Genomic DNA, 20394 nt, shown 5'->3' with positions numbered 1-20394 from the left:
TTGTTTGTTCCTGTCAGGCAGCTAATGAGCCCCAAATTATCTCAGCGAGAGACAAAAGCCCAGAGGATGCTCCATGCTCAGAGGAGTCAGAGACCCCTGGTGCAACCGAGGAGGAGCACTGTGCACTTTGTCTCCTTTCACAACAGAAAAACAGCCAACTTAATTGTGTAACATTCAACAGAATGAACAACTTAAGAGTTATTTTTGCTTTTTTTGAACCTGCAGTAGCTCATCTTTGGCCATTTGAGGGCAGTGGCAACATTAGCATTGAAATATCAGCATTGGAGAACATGTGCCGCAACAAAAATAAGCTTATTTACGCACAGACATTAGGATTCATATTAACGCCATTTGTTGAGGTAAAGTCCAGGAGTCATTACTTTTTAAGGACACATTGGGAATCTTCATGCCGATGCTGTGCTCAATGTGTCTAAAGCTACATCAATCTGGGCGGACGGTGCTTCTATTTCTCATTTTCACACTCTTCTCGTATTGTAAAAGTGTAAGTGATAGGATTTTTCCTCTCCCTCTCTTCAAGCATTGTAAACATGCAATCCTCCAGAGTGGGACCAAAGCATGCTTAGAATTATACTGGATGGCCGGTTTACTTATTCCTGTTGTTTCTTTGGTTTCAAGATAACTTCTGAAAAAAAGAAGTATGATTTACTTTTGGTTTAAGCCTGCTAGATTAAGAACTGATATTTATACGTGTCATTAAAATTCGAGTCTTTGGAACTGCAACAATTTTTCTCACATTAACAGGCTAATGAGCTGTGGTTATTTTTCACGAGGTGTCAGATTGAGTACCAGACAGAGACCTGCGGTGATGATTTAGATGCCGCTTCTCTCCTTGCGTATTGAGTGAAGTGACTAATTGGCCTATTTTCGGGATAGCGATTTAATCATCCATTAGGACTCAGAGCAACATGAAAAAAATGCCTGCGTTGCGACGCCGCATTCTCTGAGAAGGAGGCGCTCAATGGTGCATTTCCAGTGTGCCGATTTCTTGCGTGCAGCCTGTTTGGGAATGTGCTGGTGTTGGTGTTGCGTCGACAGAGGCGAGCGCCGCTGAATTACCGGGTGACTGAAAGCGAATGTGAAAGCTCAATCACATTGTAAATTGGACAACAGAGCAGTGGAGTCTTGCTTGGCCGTGGAAGTGGGAAGATGAGGAGGAGAGAGAAAACAGCTTTTGTGTGTGTGTGTGTGTGTGTGTGTGTGTGTGTGTTTATCCACAGCGCTGCACATCCAACACGCTGTACACACGACTTGCTACAATTTGAGCTGCAGACAAAATCAAGCATTGCTAATTAAGATGCGTAATCTTTAAGAGGTAAATGACACTTTCAGGGAAGGTAAGAAATGAAAACCCATATCCCAGCTGTGTGGCACAATAAATCCCTGATGGCGGGCTTTACAGTTCTGTCACACTCTGTTGTTGCAGCGACCAACAATCAAGCATTTCCACCTCAAGCACTTCACCGGCAACAATTTAAAACAAACTCAATTTGTTTTTCCGTGCTTGCGCTCCCCTTTTGCCCTAGGGAATTCCCAGTGTAAAAAGGCCCAAAGAATCATCAAGGAAAGAAGCATGGTGGTGTTCAGTGGACATTTGCCTGTTCAAGAACAGCTTACCTTTATGTGTTAAATCTGACTAGTTTGTCAGACAGACAAGTAGTTATGTCTGAAATGCCTTATCCCACCAGACGTTTAAATAAGTTCCCTTGTCTCCGATCCAACCATTTTGCGTATACAGTAATCCCTCGTTTATCGCGGTTAATGGGGACCAAAACCATCCGCGATAAACGAAAATCCGCAAAGTAGCGACAAATAAACATATATTTAATTTTTTTTTTTAAGTCCGCAAACGGTCTGCGAGAAGCTGTGAAAGTCAGCAAAACAACAGTGAGTCACATAGAGCAACATATACAGTACTGTACTACATGTATATGAATTTTTTTTTTTATTTTTATGAATATGTTTGAAAAAATCCGCGATGCACTGAAGTAGCGACAAATGAACCACGAAATAGCGAGGGATCACTGTACAGTTCCTTTTTGCAGAGGTCCAGGAAACAGGCTGGAACTTATTCTTACAAATCCTCATCGCAATTGAGTCCAATGCTCGAAATAAGCGGCTTCGGATCACATCGCATTTTGTGCCTCACATTAGCTCATTGAAAATCAAAACTGCAAGCGGGCACAGCACGCTGAATGTCATACACGTGCAGGTAGTCGAAGGCGGAAACGAAGCTATTGGACGGCAGGGCAAGATGGTGGAGGTGTGGCAGCATTCCAGATAAATATGCAAAGCGAGCAGCGCGGCGTGTGATTGCTGTAACACGACCCTTACAGTCTTCTGAAGATGTCCAATTTGGAGATGTGTGTAACTCAAATCACTGTAAAAATGTAAAACCAGTGACATTGATGTCAGTAACATAACATTAGTGCTGCGACGGGCTAGCTCTCTGTTCAGTCTCTCATTGAATTTGTGTCTTTTTTTTTTTTTTCTCCAAGGTGGCAAGTACAGTATTTGCCTACGACCAAGGTGCTTATAAGTTTTGTGCAGTTCGACACGTCCAGTGCAGTACTCTCAGTGGTGATATTTTGTAGGTTTTGGTAAAGTCAGGTGAAAGAAATATTTCTTTCCTCTCAAAGTGTTTTCATTTTAGCTTGAACACTTCCAAAATCTCGAGTAGTATAAATATTTGTCTTACTCTTTGTCAACCGGCTTAAACTCATGAACGCACAGCCATAATCCTACGATGAGTCTTGTTAAAATGCCGTAGTCGCACAAATGCTTTTTTAAAATTGTGCCTTATGTTTTTGACACATGAAATGCTGCGTTTAAACTCAAGTGTATATTTGTGTTTGAAATAGCCCCACAGAAAATGTTTCTAGACAACACATTAGTTTGCTTCAATGCACGATGTGACTTTAATAGCAACTGTTAATTACATCACAAAGGAAACCAAGCTTAATCAAGATGAATTTAGTGGAAGCATATCAAGGGAATACACAATCAAAACACAATCATGTCATTTAAAATATCCTTCAAAACTTCGAGGAACTTAGAATACAAACTTGTGGCTTACCTGGGAGTTCCTCTTTGAACATGTAAATCAGCTTAAAGGTTTTAATACGTTAAACATGACATACACTGATGCTAAAGGAGGGTTTCAAAAAAATTAAGGTTAGGACCCAGAATCACTCTTTGTTGGGCCCTGAATTGTTGACTGTGATTATACATGATGCGATTTTGTAATTGGAAGGAAGTATGGGTGGCATGGTGGGCGACTGGTTTGCACGTTTTGCCTCACAGTGCACAGGTGCAGGGTTCAATTCTCGCTCCGGCCTTCCGGTGTGGAGTTTGCATGTTCTCCCCATGCCTTCGTGTGTTTTCTCCGGGCACTCGGATTTCCTCCCAAATTCCAAAAACATGCATGGCAGGTTCATGGAACACTCGAAATTGTCTCGAGATGTGAGTGTGAGTGTGAATTGTTTGTCTATGTGTGCCCTACGATTGGCTGGCAACCGGTTCAGGGTGTACCCATCCTACTGCCCGAAGACAGCTGGGATGAACTCCGGTATGCCCTCGTGACGGTAAGCGGATTAGAAAATAAATGGAAGTGTCTAATTTGGGCCTTAAACTGAACTGTCATGTAACAACTTATGTTTTGTAATGTTTCATGCTTTATCAATTATATAATATTATGCATCAAATTTCTATATTGCTGTCATCAAGGTGAAATCCACGTACCTCCCAAATCCTCACTTTTCAGAGGACCCCAAAAGCGGAATGTTTTTTTTCAACCATTGACATTGCATCATCAAAGAGAACAAACCATTTTCAATGATTTGTAATAAAAACAAACAAAAAAAAAACCATGCGGACTGATCAATATGATAGATTTCTGAAAAAAATATATAAATTTACCAAATTATGACGTTGATTTTGACCTGGCCCCAGTGATACGTTTTGTTATTGTTATGATATTGCCTTAAAAGCGAATCAGCAATTCCTAGAGTCTTCAATTAACCTAACATACATTTTATGTTTGGATGAAGAAACCGCAGTACCCAGAGAGAACGCAGCATTTCCACAGGACCCCTCATGAATGTGAATGAATTCCGTCACATCAGGTAAACAAACATGGCAAAATAGGCAGGGACAGAATCACTTCAAATGACGTCCCTCAGCACCGCTTATATGTTGACATCGAGATACTAAGGGACACAGCTTACAAGAAATGAATAAGCGAAACAGGTTGGGGGTATCCACTCCAAGAGAGATGTGTAACTGGTGGAGAAGCACGACTCATTGCACCAGGTGATGCCAAAAGGGAGGCCTTTGGGAGACCATCAGGGAGCAGCTCCCTTGGTACAGAATGAGTAATGCAATTTTCATTTGAATAATGGTGCGGATGCCACACATTCGTGTAAGGTAGATTTTTTTTTGGGGGGGGTTGTTGTTGTTATTGGCTCATACAACCCAGCAGCACCTGTGAGCTATTCAAGGTTCATCTCCAGGTCCGCAATTACTCTCAGCCTGGCAGAGAAATGTCCGTTTAGAGATAATCCCCTTCAAAGTGGTTCATGAATTAAAAATAGCACAGGATCACATCTGATCTGAAAATGTTGATTTGCAATGCTTGGCCTCACACATTACGTGCTTAACAAATTCATTATTTACCATCTATGTTTTTTTTTACCCTATGTACACCACCTGAAAAGAAAACGAGAAGAGACTATCCAGCGCCATGAAGTGCTTTAATGCCGACTATTTCAATATAAGTGAGTTTATAGCAATTTACCATTTTGAGCAGGAATGAGGATAACAAAACATACTCCACTTTTTTTTGGAACCAATTCCGAGGCAGCTCAACGGACTTCTGCAGTTAGAAATTAAATAAAGCAGAGCAGTCAACCCATCCATTCCTTTTTTTTTTTTTTTTTTTATTGTCCTCATTACGGTTGCAGGTGTCCTGGAGATTATTCACGGCAGGCATTAGGCAAGAGGCAGCGTATAAGCTTTCTTGTGCGTGTACAAAAACAACCATTCATGCCCACATTCACACCCATGGACGATTTAGGGTCTTCATTGAACCCAACATGTTTTTGAATGTGTGTTAACTAATTCTGTCCACTTTTTCTTAACCAAGTGCATTTAAAAATTATTGGAGAACAATAATACATTTTCACTTCAACAACTTTTACATACCGGTGGCATTACCTAACAGAAGTTACGAAGAGCAGCTATGGCATTAACCTTGCACTGACTTGTGGTCTCATATCTTTTGATGTACTGTACAAACACACATACATCATTTTGATTTTCTATTTCTCTGGATGGATTTTTGACGACAAAATTTCTTACTCCATTCTCATCTTTCTCACTCTTCATTTTCAAAGGGTGCTGACGTAAACCAGTAATAACAGAGTAATGAATTTACAAGGAGGCGAAATCCCCCAGCAAGACTTGAGGCCCAGAACAATAATGAGCACATAGCAAACAGAATATTTGCCGCAAGCCAAAAGAGAATGCACACACAACGCACGCTGACGCAACGGAAAGCGCGCAAGCCCGACATGCCTACACTACACGCTCAACGCGCACACTGGCACAGGGAAGATGGCGGAATCTTCCCAAAGCTTGTGTAACAACACATGTTTGCAGGTAATTAAAAAAAAGATCCCAGGTGGTTCTCCTATCATATTGAGATGCACCAAGCAAATTACCAGCCTCGCTTTCGACGTACAATGTGAGGGTACATGACGTGTTGTCTTGGTGAGCTGCTGCTAATGTTGTAATCTGGATCTCCCATGTGACAAATTATATTACCGGTATGTAATATTTCCGGTATGTAATAGTTACCATTATTCATCCATTTATTGCCTTTTTTTGGCAGACACTGTGGTCAGTCCAGGGTGCACCTCACCTCTCACCCTAAGTCTGGCAACTCACTTGTGTTCCTAACAAAGACAAGCGCTTTAGAAAATAATGAAGATTGTTATTATTGTAATTATTATGTGTTTTGTATTAGGCCATGGTAACCAACTTGAGTAATTTCATTGTAAATTCCAATCTAACTAATAACCTAACCAATGCTCCCTGCTGTGTGTTGTGTGTGTGTGGTTTTTTTTCAAACACAGACCTGTTTACAAACTGAAGTTTACAGTACCCGTCTGTTGTCCCTTCCAAGTTACATTAACTGGAAGTGTTGCATTTTCCTTTCAAAGACTTGAAAAAAATATAATAACAACAAGACAAAAAGTCCTCATGTCACTTAGGGAGTAGCATAATTTACTGGATTCAAGGACAAAATAATTCTGCCCGATCATGAACTTTTTGGACCTTTGGTATTACTGGCAAGTTCCGTCCTTTTATGTTGTGCTGTTATCTACTGTGGTTTCCCTCTACTTTTAATTGTCTAGTTTATACTGACTTGCGTATATACAATACAATACATCCTGATTTATATAGCGCTTTCACAACAGCTGCAGCTGTATATGTGTGCTTCCCTACAGGTTTATCCTCTTGCAGTCGTTCAGGATGCAATGATGGTGTCTCCACATTAATTTCTCCCATGCGGCTTTGTGTGTGTGTGTGTGTGTGTGTGTGTGTGTGTGTGTGTGTGTGTGTGTGTGTGTGTGTGTGTGTGTGTGTGGTATTTAGACTACCTTGAGCTATTCGTGGTTTTCATCATGTCATCGTTTGCTTGACTAGTAGAAGGATCTTCTGTTGTTATATCCAAAAAGACATTTGCCCCTTGGTTGGACACAAAAAAGCTGCTGTGCATGTGGCTCATTGGAAGGAAATGTTTGTTGAGAGTGTCCTGCCATCATCTGTCTGATCTGACTTGTGCTCACCTTTGTCTTGTGCAAAGGTAAACATATTTCTTTTTGATCAAAAGAAATGAACAAAAGTAACATATGTAATAAGTATTACACGAGGATGGCATTGTTCTAAAATGTGATTTATGATTTTGAGGACTTATATAAATAAAATGGACTAGTTGCATAGTCAGGACTCCTTCAGGAATTTTGGGGGATGGTGGATGGAAACTATTTTGTTTGAACTGGAACTTTTCTATGGAACGTTTCTTTGAAACTGTTTCAAGTCTCTAAAAGAACAGATTTGTTTGAACAAATATGTCTCTCTGAGCCCCCCCCCCCCAAAAAAAATAAAAATAAAGGACCACTCTAGAAAAGAACTTTGAAAACCACTGTGTATTTTTGTCTGAGGACGTAAAACACAGAACTCTGAGTTCACATTCCCCAAAGTCACGATGATGACAGCTAATGTTGGACATGAGCTGTCAAATGAAAACTCATCTGACTTTTGGCACCTCCCGCTTGCCCAACAAACAAGGACCTGACTACTACAGTCTTGCAATTGAATTTATCCATCTGGCAGAACGGTTCTGTCCTTCCATCTGTCTGTCCAGTTGTAAATCCCATTGCTTTGCCTTTGGAATGGGGGTTTCACAAAATGTGAGAAGCAGCTGTCCATCAGAAGGAACAGACCGGTGCTTCTCCTTAAATTGGCTCCATATCACTCGATTGATGAGGAGGCCAGAGAATGATCCCTTCCCCCAAAGACCCCATTAAAGCGAAACCTGGAGTTCTCGGCCATCAACACATTTGGTGCCTTGTGAGAATGATCACAGCTTATTAAAGTGAAAATAATGACTGCTCTACCTGCAGCATGAAAAATTTAACAAGGACAAAGGAAATTGCTCAAAGGTGATTTATCGATTGAGAGCAGGGCATATGGATAACACCGTCGACACTGGAAGTGAAAAAATAAACCTGATTTAATTTGAGCTTTGAGGAGACTTTTGCATCTTTGTGTGAATGCCAAGTGTCTGAAAACATGATACGATATAACAGTGAAGGGCATTATCTGTGGACCTCTTCCATCATGGCATTTCAAATACATTCAACATGTATGACCTATCTCTTAACCATTGTTTAGTTTCCATCATTTTCCCCTCCAAGTGTGCTTACAATGTCTCACACATTTTTGGATGTCAGATGATTGATTTGTTTTCCTTTTAGTTTGGGCAAAGAAGATTTTTCTGGCACCCTGGGAGTATTGAGGGGAAAGCAGGCAAGTGAAAATGTTCTCCATCAAGTGTGATTGGATTGGATTTTTGAAGATAAATTGCCAGGACAAGAGTTTATCCCGATTACATTGCCAATGGGTCCGCGTCCTGCTGCAGGCATTCTGGTCAGCTTGTTCCATTAAGAAGACGTTGACAGTGTGATCAAAAAGCAGATAAATGCAACAGGCTGCAATTTTCACAGGCCATATTTACACAAGACTGCATGAATGCAGTGTGCACAGTGCTTGTGTAGTTCTGCTTTGATGCAACCTGTGTGATGTGATGATGTGATTTTGCTGTAATGGAAACAGGGATTTTTTCATTTTACTTTCATCTCGACACATTTACCAAATGTAGTGACAATAACACTGCTTTCACGTATGCCCTACAAACATGGATTTACCTCGTTGTGAGCAACATACACAGACACTGTACATAGGACTCAGCAAAAGAGGACATTGCTGTAAATTGACTGAGACCTACTGTTAAACAAATGTCCAAATACTGTTTTAAAATACTTGACACTTACCAAGTAGTTGGTGTGCTAATGATGACCCCCCCCCCCACCAATGAACCTTAATTAAAACTGTATGTGTCTACAGGATTTGATTCTGTTTGGAAATCTATGACATGGACGTTGATGACATAAAGTAAAGCACATCTTACTTTTCCAAGAGTGGGGCTCCACAGATATGCCAAGCTGAAAATGCAGAGTCCCAAAAGGAGGAAGACAGACGCCAGAATCAGGGCCATGCGTTGGTAAATGCGGTACTTGGCCCTCTTCTCTTTGGCCCCCTCAACCTGTAATTGGTGAGAGTGACATGAGTAGTGTTTTTTTGGGAGTTTGTTTTTGGTCACTTTTTTTAGGATACCAAAGGAGGCAAAACAGATTGTGAAAAATAATGTGGGGAAAATAGTGCAAAGGCAAAACAGATAGATTTTAGATCACTATCACTGCGTAATTTGGGAGAAGGCAAAACTCTTCAAGTCAAGTAGGAAAATGACAAATGATGATGATGTGACAGACATACAAAAAGCAGCTTTGGTTGGGCCCATTTTGGTTTGTCTGTCAATGGTAAATGGGGTAAAAAAAATAAATGCCCACAATTAAATGTGAATTGGCTAAATAATATACCATTTAAAATCTGTATGCCTTCAAGCTGAAATAGGAGTCCTCTTGGGCCATTTTGGCCTAAATGATTTAAAAGACAGTTGGTGGGCACCTGTCAACCAAGCGGAATGCAGCGCTGGTGGTTGCTGAGGCAAAAACTCTGGCATGGGAGAAGTTCAATGAGTCTTTGGAGAACAACTTCTGGACAGCGTTAAGGAAATCAAGCATGCAGCATCTCAGGAGGTGGAAGAAGTGCCCCATCAGCGCTCTGTAGTTGGGTATGGGCCGCTGCTGACCTCCACTCAGGACATTGTCAGTCAGTAGGGAGAACACTCATTCCTGTGAGGAAGCAGAGTCTGCGGTGGGCTCTTAGAAGTCTTGGTTAGAGCTTGATGAGGGGATTTTGATAAGCTCTTTTATGAATGGGGAACAGAGGGTGTGCTCCAGGGTTATCATGCTCTTAAGCCTCCCTGGTAAGGTCTATCCAGCAGATCTCCAAAAGAGGGTCCATCGGACCAGCAGACCAGCTCTTCGGCCTCAGCAAGGTCCTGGGGGGGGGGGGGCATCGGAATTTCTTCCCCCAAAAATCTCAAAAAATGTACTCCGTGGACTTGAATAGGACATTGTGCTGAGTGGCTCAATGAGGGCTGTGGGGGTTACTGGACCCCCTGATACAAGCCCACTTGGTCCACATTTGACCAGTGTTTTCATTTGGTCCAAATTGCTGGCAGTAAGTCATATAGAATTTCTTGCCGCAGCTGAGGCATTGAGGGGCTCTGTTTGATGGCCTCAGTAATAAACTGCTGCTTTTTCCAGATGATGTGGTTCTTTTATTTCATAAAGCTGTGATCTTCAACTCTTCTGAATTTAATAAAACAGTGTCTTGTCGAGTGCTGCCATAAGTGGAGGATTTGAAGTATTTTGGGGTCTTTTTCACAACTGTGTGCTGTGGTCAAGAAGGAGCTGAGCCAAAAGATAAAGCTCTCATTTTACAGGTCGATTTATGCTCCTACCCACACCTGTGGTCACAAACCGTGGGTCAACCGAAAAAAAAATAACATCATGGATAAAAGTGGCTGAAAGAAGTTTGGGTTATCAATGGCTCTTCCTTAAGGCTTCCCCACACTCGAGCCATCTGCTGAGTAAAAATTCATTCAAGGCCGTAGGCTCGGCAGACAGTTCACTGTGTGTGGTTGCTGGGGACAGAAATTCCGATGGCCAATCACAATGCGTCCTTTATTGACATGATTTCAAGATGGTGGCCCCCCAGCGAAGGTGTCAGGGGCTCCATATTAGAGGATGAATCCGTTGATACATGGCCACATTATAGCTGTGTATATGACAAAACAGTTTCTTCAAAAACATCGAAAAGCACCGGCAGCCATTCCAAGAGATGGCAACAAATTTGGCCCTCTGCCAGTCTTTTCAGTTTCATTCATCAAATCGAAGGAGGCGACATCTGGCCACATATCGACCAATTTATGCTCTAATATTTAACCGCTGACAACTTTGCTGGGGGCTGGCATCTTACGTCATGTGTGTGGAGGACGTGTTTTGATTGGCCACTTGCTCTGAGCAACTCGCTCCAGTTCCACAGACTTTTTTGCTCAGTAGATAGCACCTCTGAATGGCAGCCTTCACACATTTGGTGAGAAGCTTGCTTACTGTTCGGTAAAGTTCTTAGAGCTGGCATTACGGTTTGTGGTTGAAAACCGTGATCTTTTGACGTGCATGTCGAAAACCCAGAAAGCTAAGCTAAGCAGCTGCAGTCTGGAGCTTTAACTTCACGGTATAGCAATTAAGTGACTGCATATTTTCTCTTTGTCTGGCTTCTTTTTTTTCACGTCTACAATAAAACAAGAAATGACCTTTTTGACTGTGGCATTTTACAGGATTTATCCACCATTAAAAACTCCTGATGACTAAACTACCGCCACCCTCCCTGAGCAGAGCGTAGGGACGAGGGGACGGCAACAAGTTCTGTGGAATGGTTACAATTATTAATTTCTATTTCTCCTCAAATTTAATTTTAATCTTCCCGCTGTCAGCAATTCCCTAAGCTTGACGGCACAAATTAATAAAGGCAGGCTTTTTTTTCCCATCAGGCTTTCTGTGTGGAGTAAATGAAAGCTTCTCATTTGCACTTTGTATAGTGCCTCTTCAGCTGCAGTAGACTGGACAACCTGCTGACTTCTTTTGATTACAAAAAGACACCTACTGTTGAACACAAAAGTTGAAAAGTTCTGAACTGAAGGTCTACAGTTTGTAATTTCATGAACATTTTCTGAAAAATAAATATACCTTGCACAAATCTCACACGGGAACAGTTAATGCCCTTTGGGGCGTATTCTCCTATTTGTGCTTATGTCAATATTTTAGCGCACCTTCCTTGCTCACTTTCAAGGTGGCGCCATTCTCCCGTTCAAACGTCTGGCAAATCCATCATGCATAACCTGGAAATATGTGTGCAATCACCAAAGAGTGAGGATTTGGTTAAGTCAGAGGATGGCCCTAATTTGGAAGAATATTCACGAGACGAGAATTCCGTACACATTTATTTTGAAAATATGCAACACTTTGATTGTGAAATTAACCTGAGCAGTGGATCCGGAAGTTATCTTCGCCGGTGACATGTGTGGAGCTCATCTACAAGCTGATCCAATGGCGCTGATCCTTTTTTTCACCAATTTGCCCATCATACGGCCGTTGGGAAGCCAGTGAACGTATACGGGCCAGGTGTGTCCCTGCGTCATGACCTCACATCACCATGAATCAGTCGAGTTGGCCGGTGACAGTAATCACTTGCTGTCAGCAGCTGTGAAATGACTCAAAATGTGCAATAAGATGTTTTGCCTTGAAGAGGCGTGAGACAAAAAAAGCATGCTTTCAATTTTTTTTTTTTTATTAAGGACATAGAAGAATATGCGGCTTAAGGTGGTTGTTTCATGAATTAGTTTGTATGCTTAATGTTTTATTAAGGAACAATTTGAGCGTGGTGTCGGCGGGTGGTGAAAAGAAATAAGTAACTAATTAACTATATATATATCCATCCATCCATTATCAGAGCCGCTTATCCTCACAAGAGTTGACGGCGTGCTGGAGCCGATCTCAACTGTCTTAATTAAGGCAGTAGGCAGGGGACACCCTGAACTCATTGCCATTGGTGCAGCAAGCCATACCCCAACCATGGGCTTTCTTAAAATAATATTTTGATGTTTCTGGCTATAAGAATGATTCTGGTTTTCAAAAATACGCTGCTTAATCTGAAAAAGAACCAAACAAACATATTTTTTAATTTGCTACCATGAGCTACTTCAGTGTTGTTGTTAGTTTCACAACCTTGGCAAAGCTTCGGTTACACATATTAACTGCATCAGAGCCTGAGCCAACGCTAGATACCAACTTTTTTTTTTTTTTTAAATACGAGTACTAGTTAATAAAAGAGAGAGGAGAGTAGGATCATTATCAAAATGACTATTATATATAATGAACTGTAAAAAATGTATTTCACTTTGTACTTAATAAATATGTTTCAAACTGTTTCCTACTTTAGTTTGACTGAAGTAAAGGAGGTGACTCACTACTTCTACTTCAACCATAATTCCCCCTCCCCCCAGCCCCACAAAAAAAAGTACTTTTACATACTTAGAGAATGTGAATGCTTTTGTCCATTCAAATCCAAATGTAAACAAGTACAGGTGTTTCACTGTGCTGTGCTGTACTCATCTTTTAAATGTACTGTTTAATTTGCTGTACGACCATTTTTACTGATTTGGAGAACAGTAGCAAGGGGAGCAACTTGAATATGAATAGAGTGCTCTATTTCTACGTACATTGTATGGAGCATTAATGTCTTTGCCATTAATGTATTCCACGGATGTGACGTGTCAGTGACAGTGACCATAAAACGCGAGGCACTTCAAAGTGTCCTCCAGGCCCGGAGGTGCTGGTGTGCGTACGACTCTCCTGGGGCATCTTGCATAAGCTCTGGCAACTTGAGCTGAGTAGAAATTTAACTGTCTGTCGTTCTGGAATCAAGACGGAAAGTGGGGCACGAGAGCAGAGATGCAGAAAAGGCAGCGATGGCGACCGACTGAGCGATGTGAGAGTGCGCGGCCCCCCCGCCAGCTACTGTTTTAAAGGTTTTTCAGAATAAACCAGGAGCTTTGAGGAGGATAACGTCCGCGGCCCCCCGCTGTCGGCGTGCAAAGAGCGAGCGCTTGCTCAGGGAAACAGCAGAAGCAGCAAGCAGAGGTGGCAGTTTATCACACCAAGACACACTCAAATAATTTAGTATACATTTGGGATGAAAATCAGCCGGCCCCCTAATCACTTATTCATCCTATTGATGATTTGAATCTGAAGTGAGTCACATCTTTGTTCTACGCATAAATATTAATCCAACTTCAAGGTTACTCTATTGTGCGGAAAGTCTGCAACAGGTGCAAAGAGCAGATATTTCACAGCCAAAAATCCCACCTTCCCTCCTGCTCAATAATAAGGGGAGCGGCGCAAGGATATCCTCCACATTGAGCAAAGAGTTTCAATTTTAATTAAGCGAGCCTTAAAAAAATGGAATGAAGATGGACACATTTCATTTCTGACAAAACTCAAAGCACTCAAGAGACCGTGCCACAGACATGCAGCCTTCACTTTTCTTCAAAGAGCGCACATTGTTTCTCCCTCTCTCTTTTTAATGAACTTCTACTTCCACTAACACTTTAATTTGTTTTGCAGGAATATTTCACAGGTGCTGACCTTTTCTTCACTTTAAACGTAACACAACATTTTCCTAAAACTACTCCACGAATAGCAGTTAATACCCAATGCAATAAAATTCCACAATGCTATCCACATATAAATAACAGAAAAATACTCACATCATTATAGAGAACCTGCTGGCTGCTGGACTGGCTGCTAGACTCCATGATGCAAGTCAAGGGAAGGAATGTGCTCTTGGTTGTGGGGGAAAAAAAAAATCAACCTTCTTCTGTGCAAAACAAAAGAGTCACAGCCTCATTCCTTCGCTGCAATTTGGGAGGGGAGGGAAGTTTCTTCGACGGAGTGGAATTACTGCAACATTTGTGATAGCCATTAAAAGCCAAGGCAGAAGTCTGCCGCAAACCTGCACTGCTTTCAAAGATGGAACGCCACCAATGGCCCTCTGGTGAAGGAATTACACACAACGTGGTTGAAAGAAAAGCAATATCTCATGGCAAGCACTTATTTGATATTCTTGATCCTGGGGGGCACTACTAGAATGCCCCCCCCCCCCCCACTCTGCTGGTGTCACTTTTGGTCTAACAGTGTGCAATTATAATTTATCAGAGAACCAATGTGCTTGTGTTTGTATATACTTTATACCTTACTAGTAGCATATAATTGTCCAACTAGTATGTCATGGTCATGTTATTTGTGGGCAGAAATGTCATACAGTAGAGGAAAGCAGGAGTGGGGAAAAAAAAAAAACCATCCAATCAGAGACAGTAATTCCACTAGCGTACTGCGATAATTGTACTCGTGTGTTGAATCATCATACTAGTCAGGACAAAGAGTGTAGTAGTACCTTCAGGTGGATATCAATAATATCGAATAACGTAAACCTCTGAAGGATGCTTTTCGGAGCTCTGATGCAGGCCGCGGTTAGGGGTTGATGCATCCATCTGAAAGCGGTGAGACAGAGTCTGCAATGCCTCATTGTGCCTGCCGAGCAACCCTGTACAACGGATGAGTAACAAGGTGATTCCCAAACAGTGTGCCACGGCACATTAAGTTACTATGAGAGATCAGATGTCCTGCAGGAAATTATCCATTCATTAAATGGAGATGAACATTTTTATTTATGGTACTTATTTATGTATCATGATTTTCAGTGACAATCATGATTCCAAAGCAAACCCCAGTGTGCATGTACTTCTGTCCAGCAAATCTTGTGAGACTTTCAAGTGTTTTGTTTCTTTGTTTTGTTTTTCACATCCATCACAGAGGTTACACTGTATATCTTTTTTTCCTTTTAACAAAGTTGTGATTTCAATGCAGCAATGATTTTTTTTTCTAAATGCAGTAAATATTGAACCGGTTTTAAAGGCCTTCAGGGGATGATTGAAAAAGCGATTCAAGCTCTTCAAATAACGCCAGCCTAAAAGTTTATTCATCTCTTGGCGATCTTCGTAATGTCAGCCGCTGATACCCAGTTATTTGTCTCATCCGTACTATGAGTTGTTGAAAATGCCATTGAGACTCAACAAAAGGTGCGATCACACCGTTATTGCTTTTTTGGGCACATTTTGGGTGACATTGACGATATATGATGAAGGTCATGAATGGACAGGTCTTTGCTGACATCATAGATTGTCTTGGCACCTGCTGCTTCCTGTAAATATCCTTCTCTGCTAATAACATTGTGAGAAAACAGCATTCCCACTGAGCCAAAAAAGAAAATGATGCCTCTTTATAATTATATCACATCTGGGTACATTTACTCTTATTTTCCTGTTGCTGCAATGTGGAAGATCTCTTGGTGCAAGACAATCCCCAATTTCCCAAATGGCTGCACTCCTTTCAAGAGTGGAAGACTTCAAATAGTCCTCCGGTGGATAGAAGAGAATCAGAATTAATTGCTACTTCCTCTTGTCTATATATATAGCCTGCACACTCTGACAGACACACACAACACACCGTCTTAGAGGAAAACACACACACACACACACACACACACACACACACACACATGCCCACAAAAACACATTGCTACGTTTTAAGGTTTTAATTATAGATACAAAATCAGACAGGAGCTTATGACACCTCATTCATCCTGAAAGTAAAGGGAGTGTTTAAAAGTCGGATTTATAATAAAACGGTCAACTTCTTCATTTACTTGGATCCCACTTTGACCAAGTTGACAGCATCTCTTCTAGGGGTGTTCACACGACAACTTTTACTCCGGTGTAGCACCAGTGCTGCCCCCCGTAGAGCGTTCACGCATACAAAGTTATACCGGTGTAGCCCCTGAAAACAGCTTAAACTGGAGCAAATTTAACCCTGCTCAGGAGGGGGTTTAAACATTTATTCCGGAATAAATGCTAGTTTGCAAGGCAGATAGATACAGCATTGATTTGCCTGGAGAAGTATAAACCATGGTTTTTCGATATGTCACAAACAAGGGTGGACAAGGAAGTACACGTATTGCACGGCCGCAGAAACTGCCGTGTGAACGCAAGTGGGGCTTCACCGGGGTTAACACGCTTCTCTTTAGTAAGCAGCTTTTTACGTGTGAACGCTCCACAAAATTTACACCGGCGTAAGATATAGCGCAACAAAATATGTCGGTGCAGCACCGATGCAAATGTGTGCCGTGTGAACACCCCTTCTGCAATAGGACATCTGCTCACAATTTGAGATATTTTGCCTTATCATGTCCATATTTGGGAGCAATTTAAATGACTAACATACTTTGTAACGGGGACTGGTGGTTGCATAATAAAGACATACATTAAGTAACTCGATTATCCTTTTTAATTACAAACAGCTACCCTTTGCAATGATGTGTTTATTAAGGTGAATGATTTGTGTCAACTAAAAGTGGTGTTTTACATTAGTGGTGCTTAACATTCTATTTAGAAAATGATGAAGACATACTCGGTGAGTTCTGCCAGAGGTTGACCATCATTCGGAGAAGTGGTCAAGCTGCAAACCATTTAGGAGGCTCTATTTGAGTCTATCTCGAAATTGTCAAGATCTGATTGTGACGGGACCTTCTCAGCTCTTTCCTATTGATATAAATCTTCCCAATTACTGTGACATTTTGCTTTGGTAAATCAAGTCTCTGCTCTTTCAAGATTTGTGTTGTGTCAGCAGCCGTGTTAAGCATCCTGGGACCTCTTTTCCCTTCGGAAGACTAGGCTACTAACATAATAAAACATTCATTAACTCCACAGAAAGTCTTTGTAGTAGTAATTTAATGATGAATTGTAATGCAATTACAGTATACAAATACAACCCTAAGCCAATAAACAAAAACAAAATAAAATCCATGAACTAAACCCCATAAAATAATCTTTCAACACTGTCCACTCTAATGATGAATAAGAATGGGATGCTCTCTGTCACACACACACACACACACACGACCATGTGAGTATAAAACAGTTCTTCGCAAATGGGGGGTGCGGTGCAATACCAAGGGGGGGGGGTATTAGCTCTTGCAGGGGCATGCTTACAACAATTTTATTGACAAGTGATCTTATTCATAGTCGCAGAAGAGAGGTGGGGGCAAAACAAAAAATAAGAGGAGCGCTGGTACAAAATGAAATTAACCACACATGTAATGTGCAACACACAGCTAAAACACACACGATTCGTGCATGAGTCGAAATCTCCACTTGATGCTCCAACTTGTCAAATGTCACTGATGGACCCGAATGCACAACGCCAGGAGAGCCAACGCAAAGTCCTTTGTTCACAGAAAGCCATCGGACACAATTTGAATCCGTGAATCATTTGTTCTTTCTTTCAGTTGGAAACTGAAATCCGAAAAAGGGACTTCTTTGTCTGAAATGTAACAAAAAGTAAACATTTGCCCAGTTTTTATGATTGAAATGTTTTGTTCAGAAACAAAAGGAAACCAGACCACAGGACTGCGTTTGATTCTAATCTTCACCTAGATGAGTTTACACGACCTTGAAGTTAGGTAACAAGCATGAGTTCAGATTTGTTCAGGCACATTACTGTATAACACGGACAACTTTCTGTTATGAGGAACAAGAGGTATATTTCTTCAGGAGTTATACACAAGTGCCCTAACTACTATTTTTCTGTCTGATCAATTGTTTTTAACTCATTCCAGTCCACACAAAACTCCCTGAGTGCACTCGTAGACTTAAGGCAAGCGACTTAAACAACACATTACTTTCATTCTTCTTTCAGCCATTGTGCAATGACACGTGAGGAACTGTGTATGCAGTAGTGCTCAAATGGGGAACGAGTCCCCAAAAAGTCAGTAGAGTCTTGTGCAAATAGACCAAGCAGATGGAAAATGTTCATAAACTGGTTCAGTGTTTGACTGCAGCAAAAGCACATCCTCTGCTCAGTCATCTTGCATGAATCTTATGACAACAATGGGTTATATGTCAATATAATATGTAAGTTCGACTAAAAAAAACAAAAAAAAATTAAACAAATAATTGGCAACAAAATAATCCGTCACTATTACGATTTTAGATTGCCAATTGGAAATAATAAGAACAAAGATAAACACATTCAGCTGAGTGTCCTGTCAAGCCAACAGCGGAGATACAAAAACAGGAAGTAGAAATATACATAAAACAGGAACTCTGGTCGACTCCAAATTGTCCACTTTGGCTCTATACTCATCAAGATAGCTTTGATCGGATTTTTTGCCTACAGCATTTGCTAAAAACTGTCATGAGGCCCACTGAGATGCTTTTTTTTTTTTTTTTTTTTTTAAACAAAAAGACAACAGAAGTTCTGCTCAAAGTAGTGACGGTAGTTGTTCAAGCAGATGCTGATTCCTCAAACAAAGGTATGTATTTTTCTCTCTTGCTGTGACCATCTGGAAAAAAACAAGTTCCTTTTCAGGCAGCTTCCCTGTCTGTCACTCAGAAAGAAAGAAAGAAAGAGGCCCACATATCCACACTCATTTTGAGTCCTTTACGACACAAGGGGAAACGGACACGACTCGGACAGAAAAATGACAAGATGATTTGCATGAACAAAAGGTACGTATGAATTGAGAAAACAGACACAAACCCGAGCAGGCCTGAGAATGTTTTATGTGTTTCCCACCTGCGCCCTACCTCCTCTGGGTCCATTCAGGTCAAATATGACAAGTAATCCTGTGTGATTTAATCATCCGCTTCCTGCCTCAACACCACTACACCTCCTCAGGCTTTCATTACAGAGGAAGCAGAGGTGGAGTGGAACGGGCACGACCCGAAAAGCCAGTCACCTTTACCATCTTGGTCTAGACAAAGATTTGAAACTCTCCAACTGTCATCGCTCAGGATTTTCCCCTATGCTCCGTTGAAGGCGGGGAAGGAAGCGCTTTGTGCAGGAAGTTTACACTGTGCTCTTTTTCCCACTTGACGTTTGACTCTTCACTGAAGTTGTGACACCCTGTGATGAAATACCACTTCAGAAGTACAAAGCACTCACTCAGGTTCCACAGGTAATACTCAAACTTGTCAAGAGATGCTTCGTGATGGTTCTTACGGTTGAAAAGATAATTTCAGTGCGTAAGCTGAACACTTGCCACATTTTTCTTACGTTCACCATGTTGTGATACACTGGAATCGGTACAGTTTGTGGTCACTGTAATCATCATAGGGCCCGGATGACACCGGTATAATTGCATGCATCCCACACTATTAGTTCTCACGTAAGTATAATAAGCAATGGAATCACGATTGCTAGTCACACACTCTTTTTCAGATCTTCTTCTTTTGACATTCTTCATCATTTGACCCACCACATTGGGTAAGTCTCGCTATTAAAAAAAAAAAAGTCCTACTTTGAATCCTCATGTTAACTTTCAAAGTTTACATGACATTTTTTATCTTTTACCAAATATCTTTTAATGATTAGGTTCATACGTTTAAAACCTCAGAAAGTGTGATAATAATTATGACTGAAAAAAGTGCATGTATAACATGCTTTATTTCAAGAGCACATAAAATAAAATAAAAAGAACCACCAGCCCATTGGGATATCTAGAATACCTGTTACACCCATATGCATATCACAAAAAACAAAATTGTCATCGATTGATGTAAAATTGAAAATACTTCGAGCTGTCTTAGCCAGAAAAAGAGTTTTAAGGACCACTAGTCTGTGTTGCGAGTTAGCAATTTGTTTGCTGGAGTGTGGCTGATTTGCAGCGTGTTGGCCATCACGTAGATGCTGTTTGAAGCCAAGTCTTAAAAGAAAACAGTCTTATTACATGAAGGTCTGATGTAGAGGGAAAAAAAACAAAAACAAAAAAAAACCTGGAAATCATCCCGGCTCTCCACTTGTGAAGCAGCCTTTCATTGTGGGCTGACTTTGCTAATATGGTTTAGTCAAGTGTCTAACAATTTGTAGCCCCCCAGGACAAATGAACTGATAATGGCAGTGACGGAACAAAAGACTCGGCCGCATTTTTAATATACTCCAGCATCGA

The 20394-nt window shown here is 41.1% G+C and overlaps 1 protein-coding gene across 1 annotated transcript in view; it reads right to left on the bottom strand.

Annotated features, from left to right (window-relative positions):
• tnmd (tenomodulin) overlaps positions 1-19191 on the bottom strand; it is a 60772-nt gene extending 41581 nt beyond the window's left edge. The window contains exons 1-5 of the mRNA XM_019874670.1: positions 19034-19191; positions 14785-14881; positions 14344-14382; positions 14099-14245; positions 8774-8908 (exon numbers count right to left, since the gene is read on the bottom strand). Of these exons, the coding sequence (XP_019730229.1) occupies positions 8774-8908; positions 14099-14146 (183 nt within the window). The 5' untranslated portion in view covers positions 14147-14245; positions 14344-14382; positions 14785-14881; positions 19034-19191. The remainder of the gene's footprint in view (positions 1-8773; positions 8909-14098; positions 14246-14343; positions 14383-14784; positions 14882-19033) is intronic.
• Positions 19192-20394: the final 1203 nt, after the last annotated feature.

The sequence above is a fragment of the Hippocampus comes genome, unplaced genomic scaffold (assembly GCF_001891065.2).
Source record: "Hippocampus comes isolate QL1 unplaced genomic scaffold, H_comes_QL1_v1.1 scaffold118, whole genome shotgun sequence".
Taxonomy (NCBI): domain Eukaryota; kingdom Metazoa; phylum Chordata; class Actinopteri; order Syngnathiformes; family Syngnathidae; genus Hippocampus; species Hippocampus comes.
The sequence above is the reverse complement of the archived record's forward strand: the minus strand, read 5'-3'. Positions and strand labels throughout refer to the sequence as shown.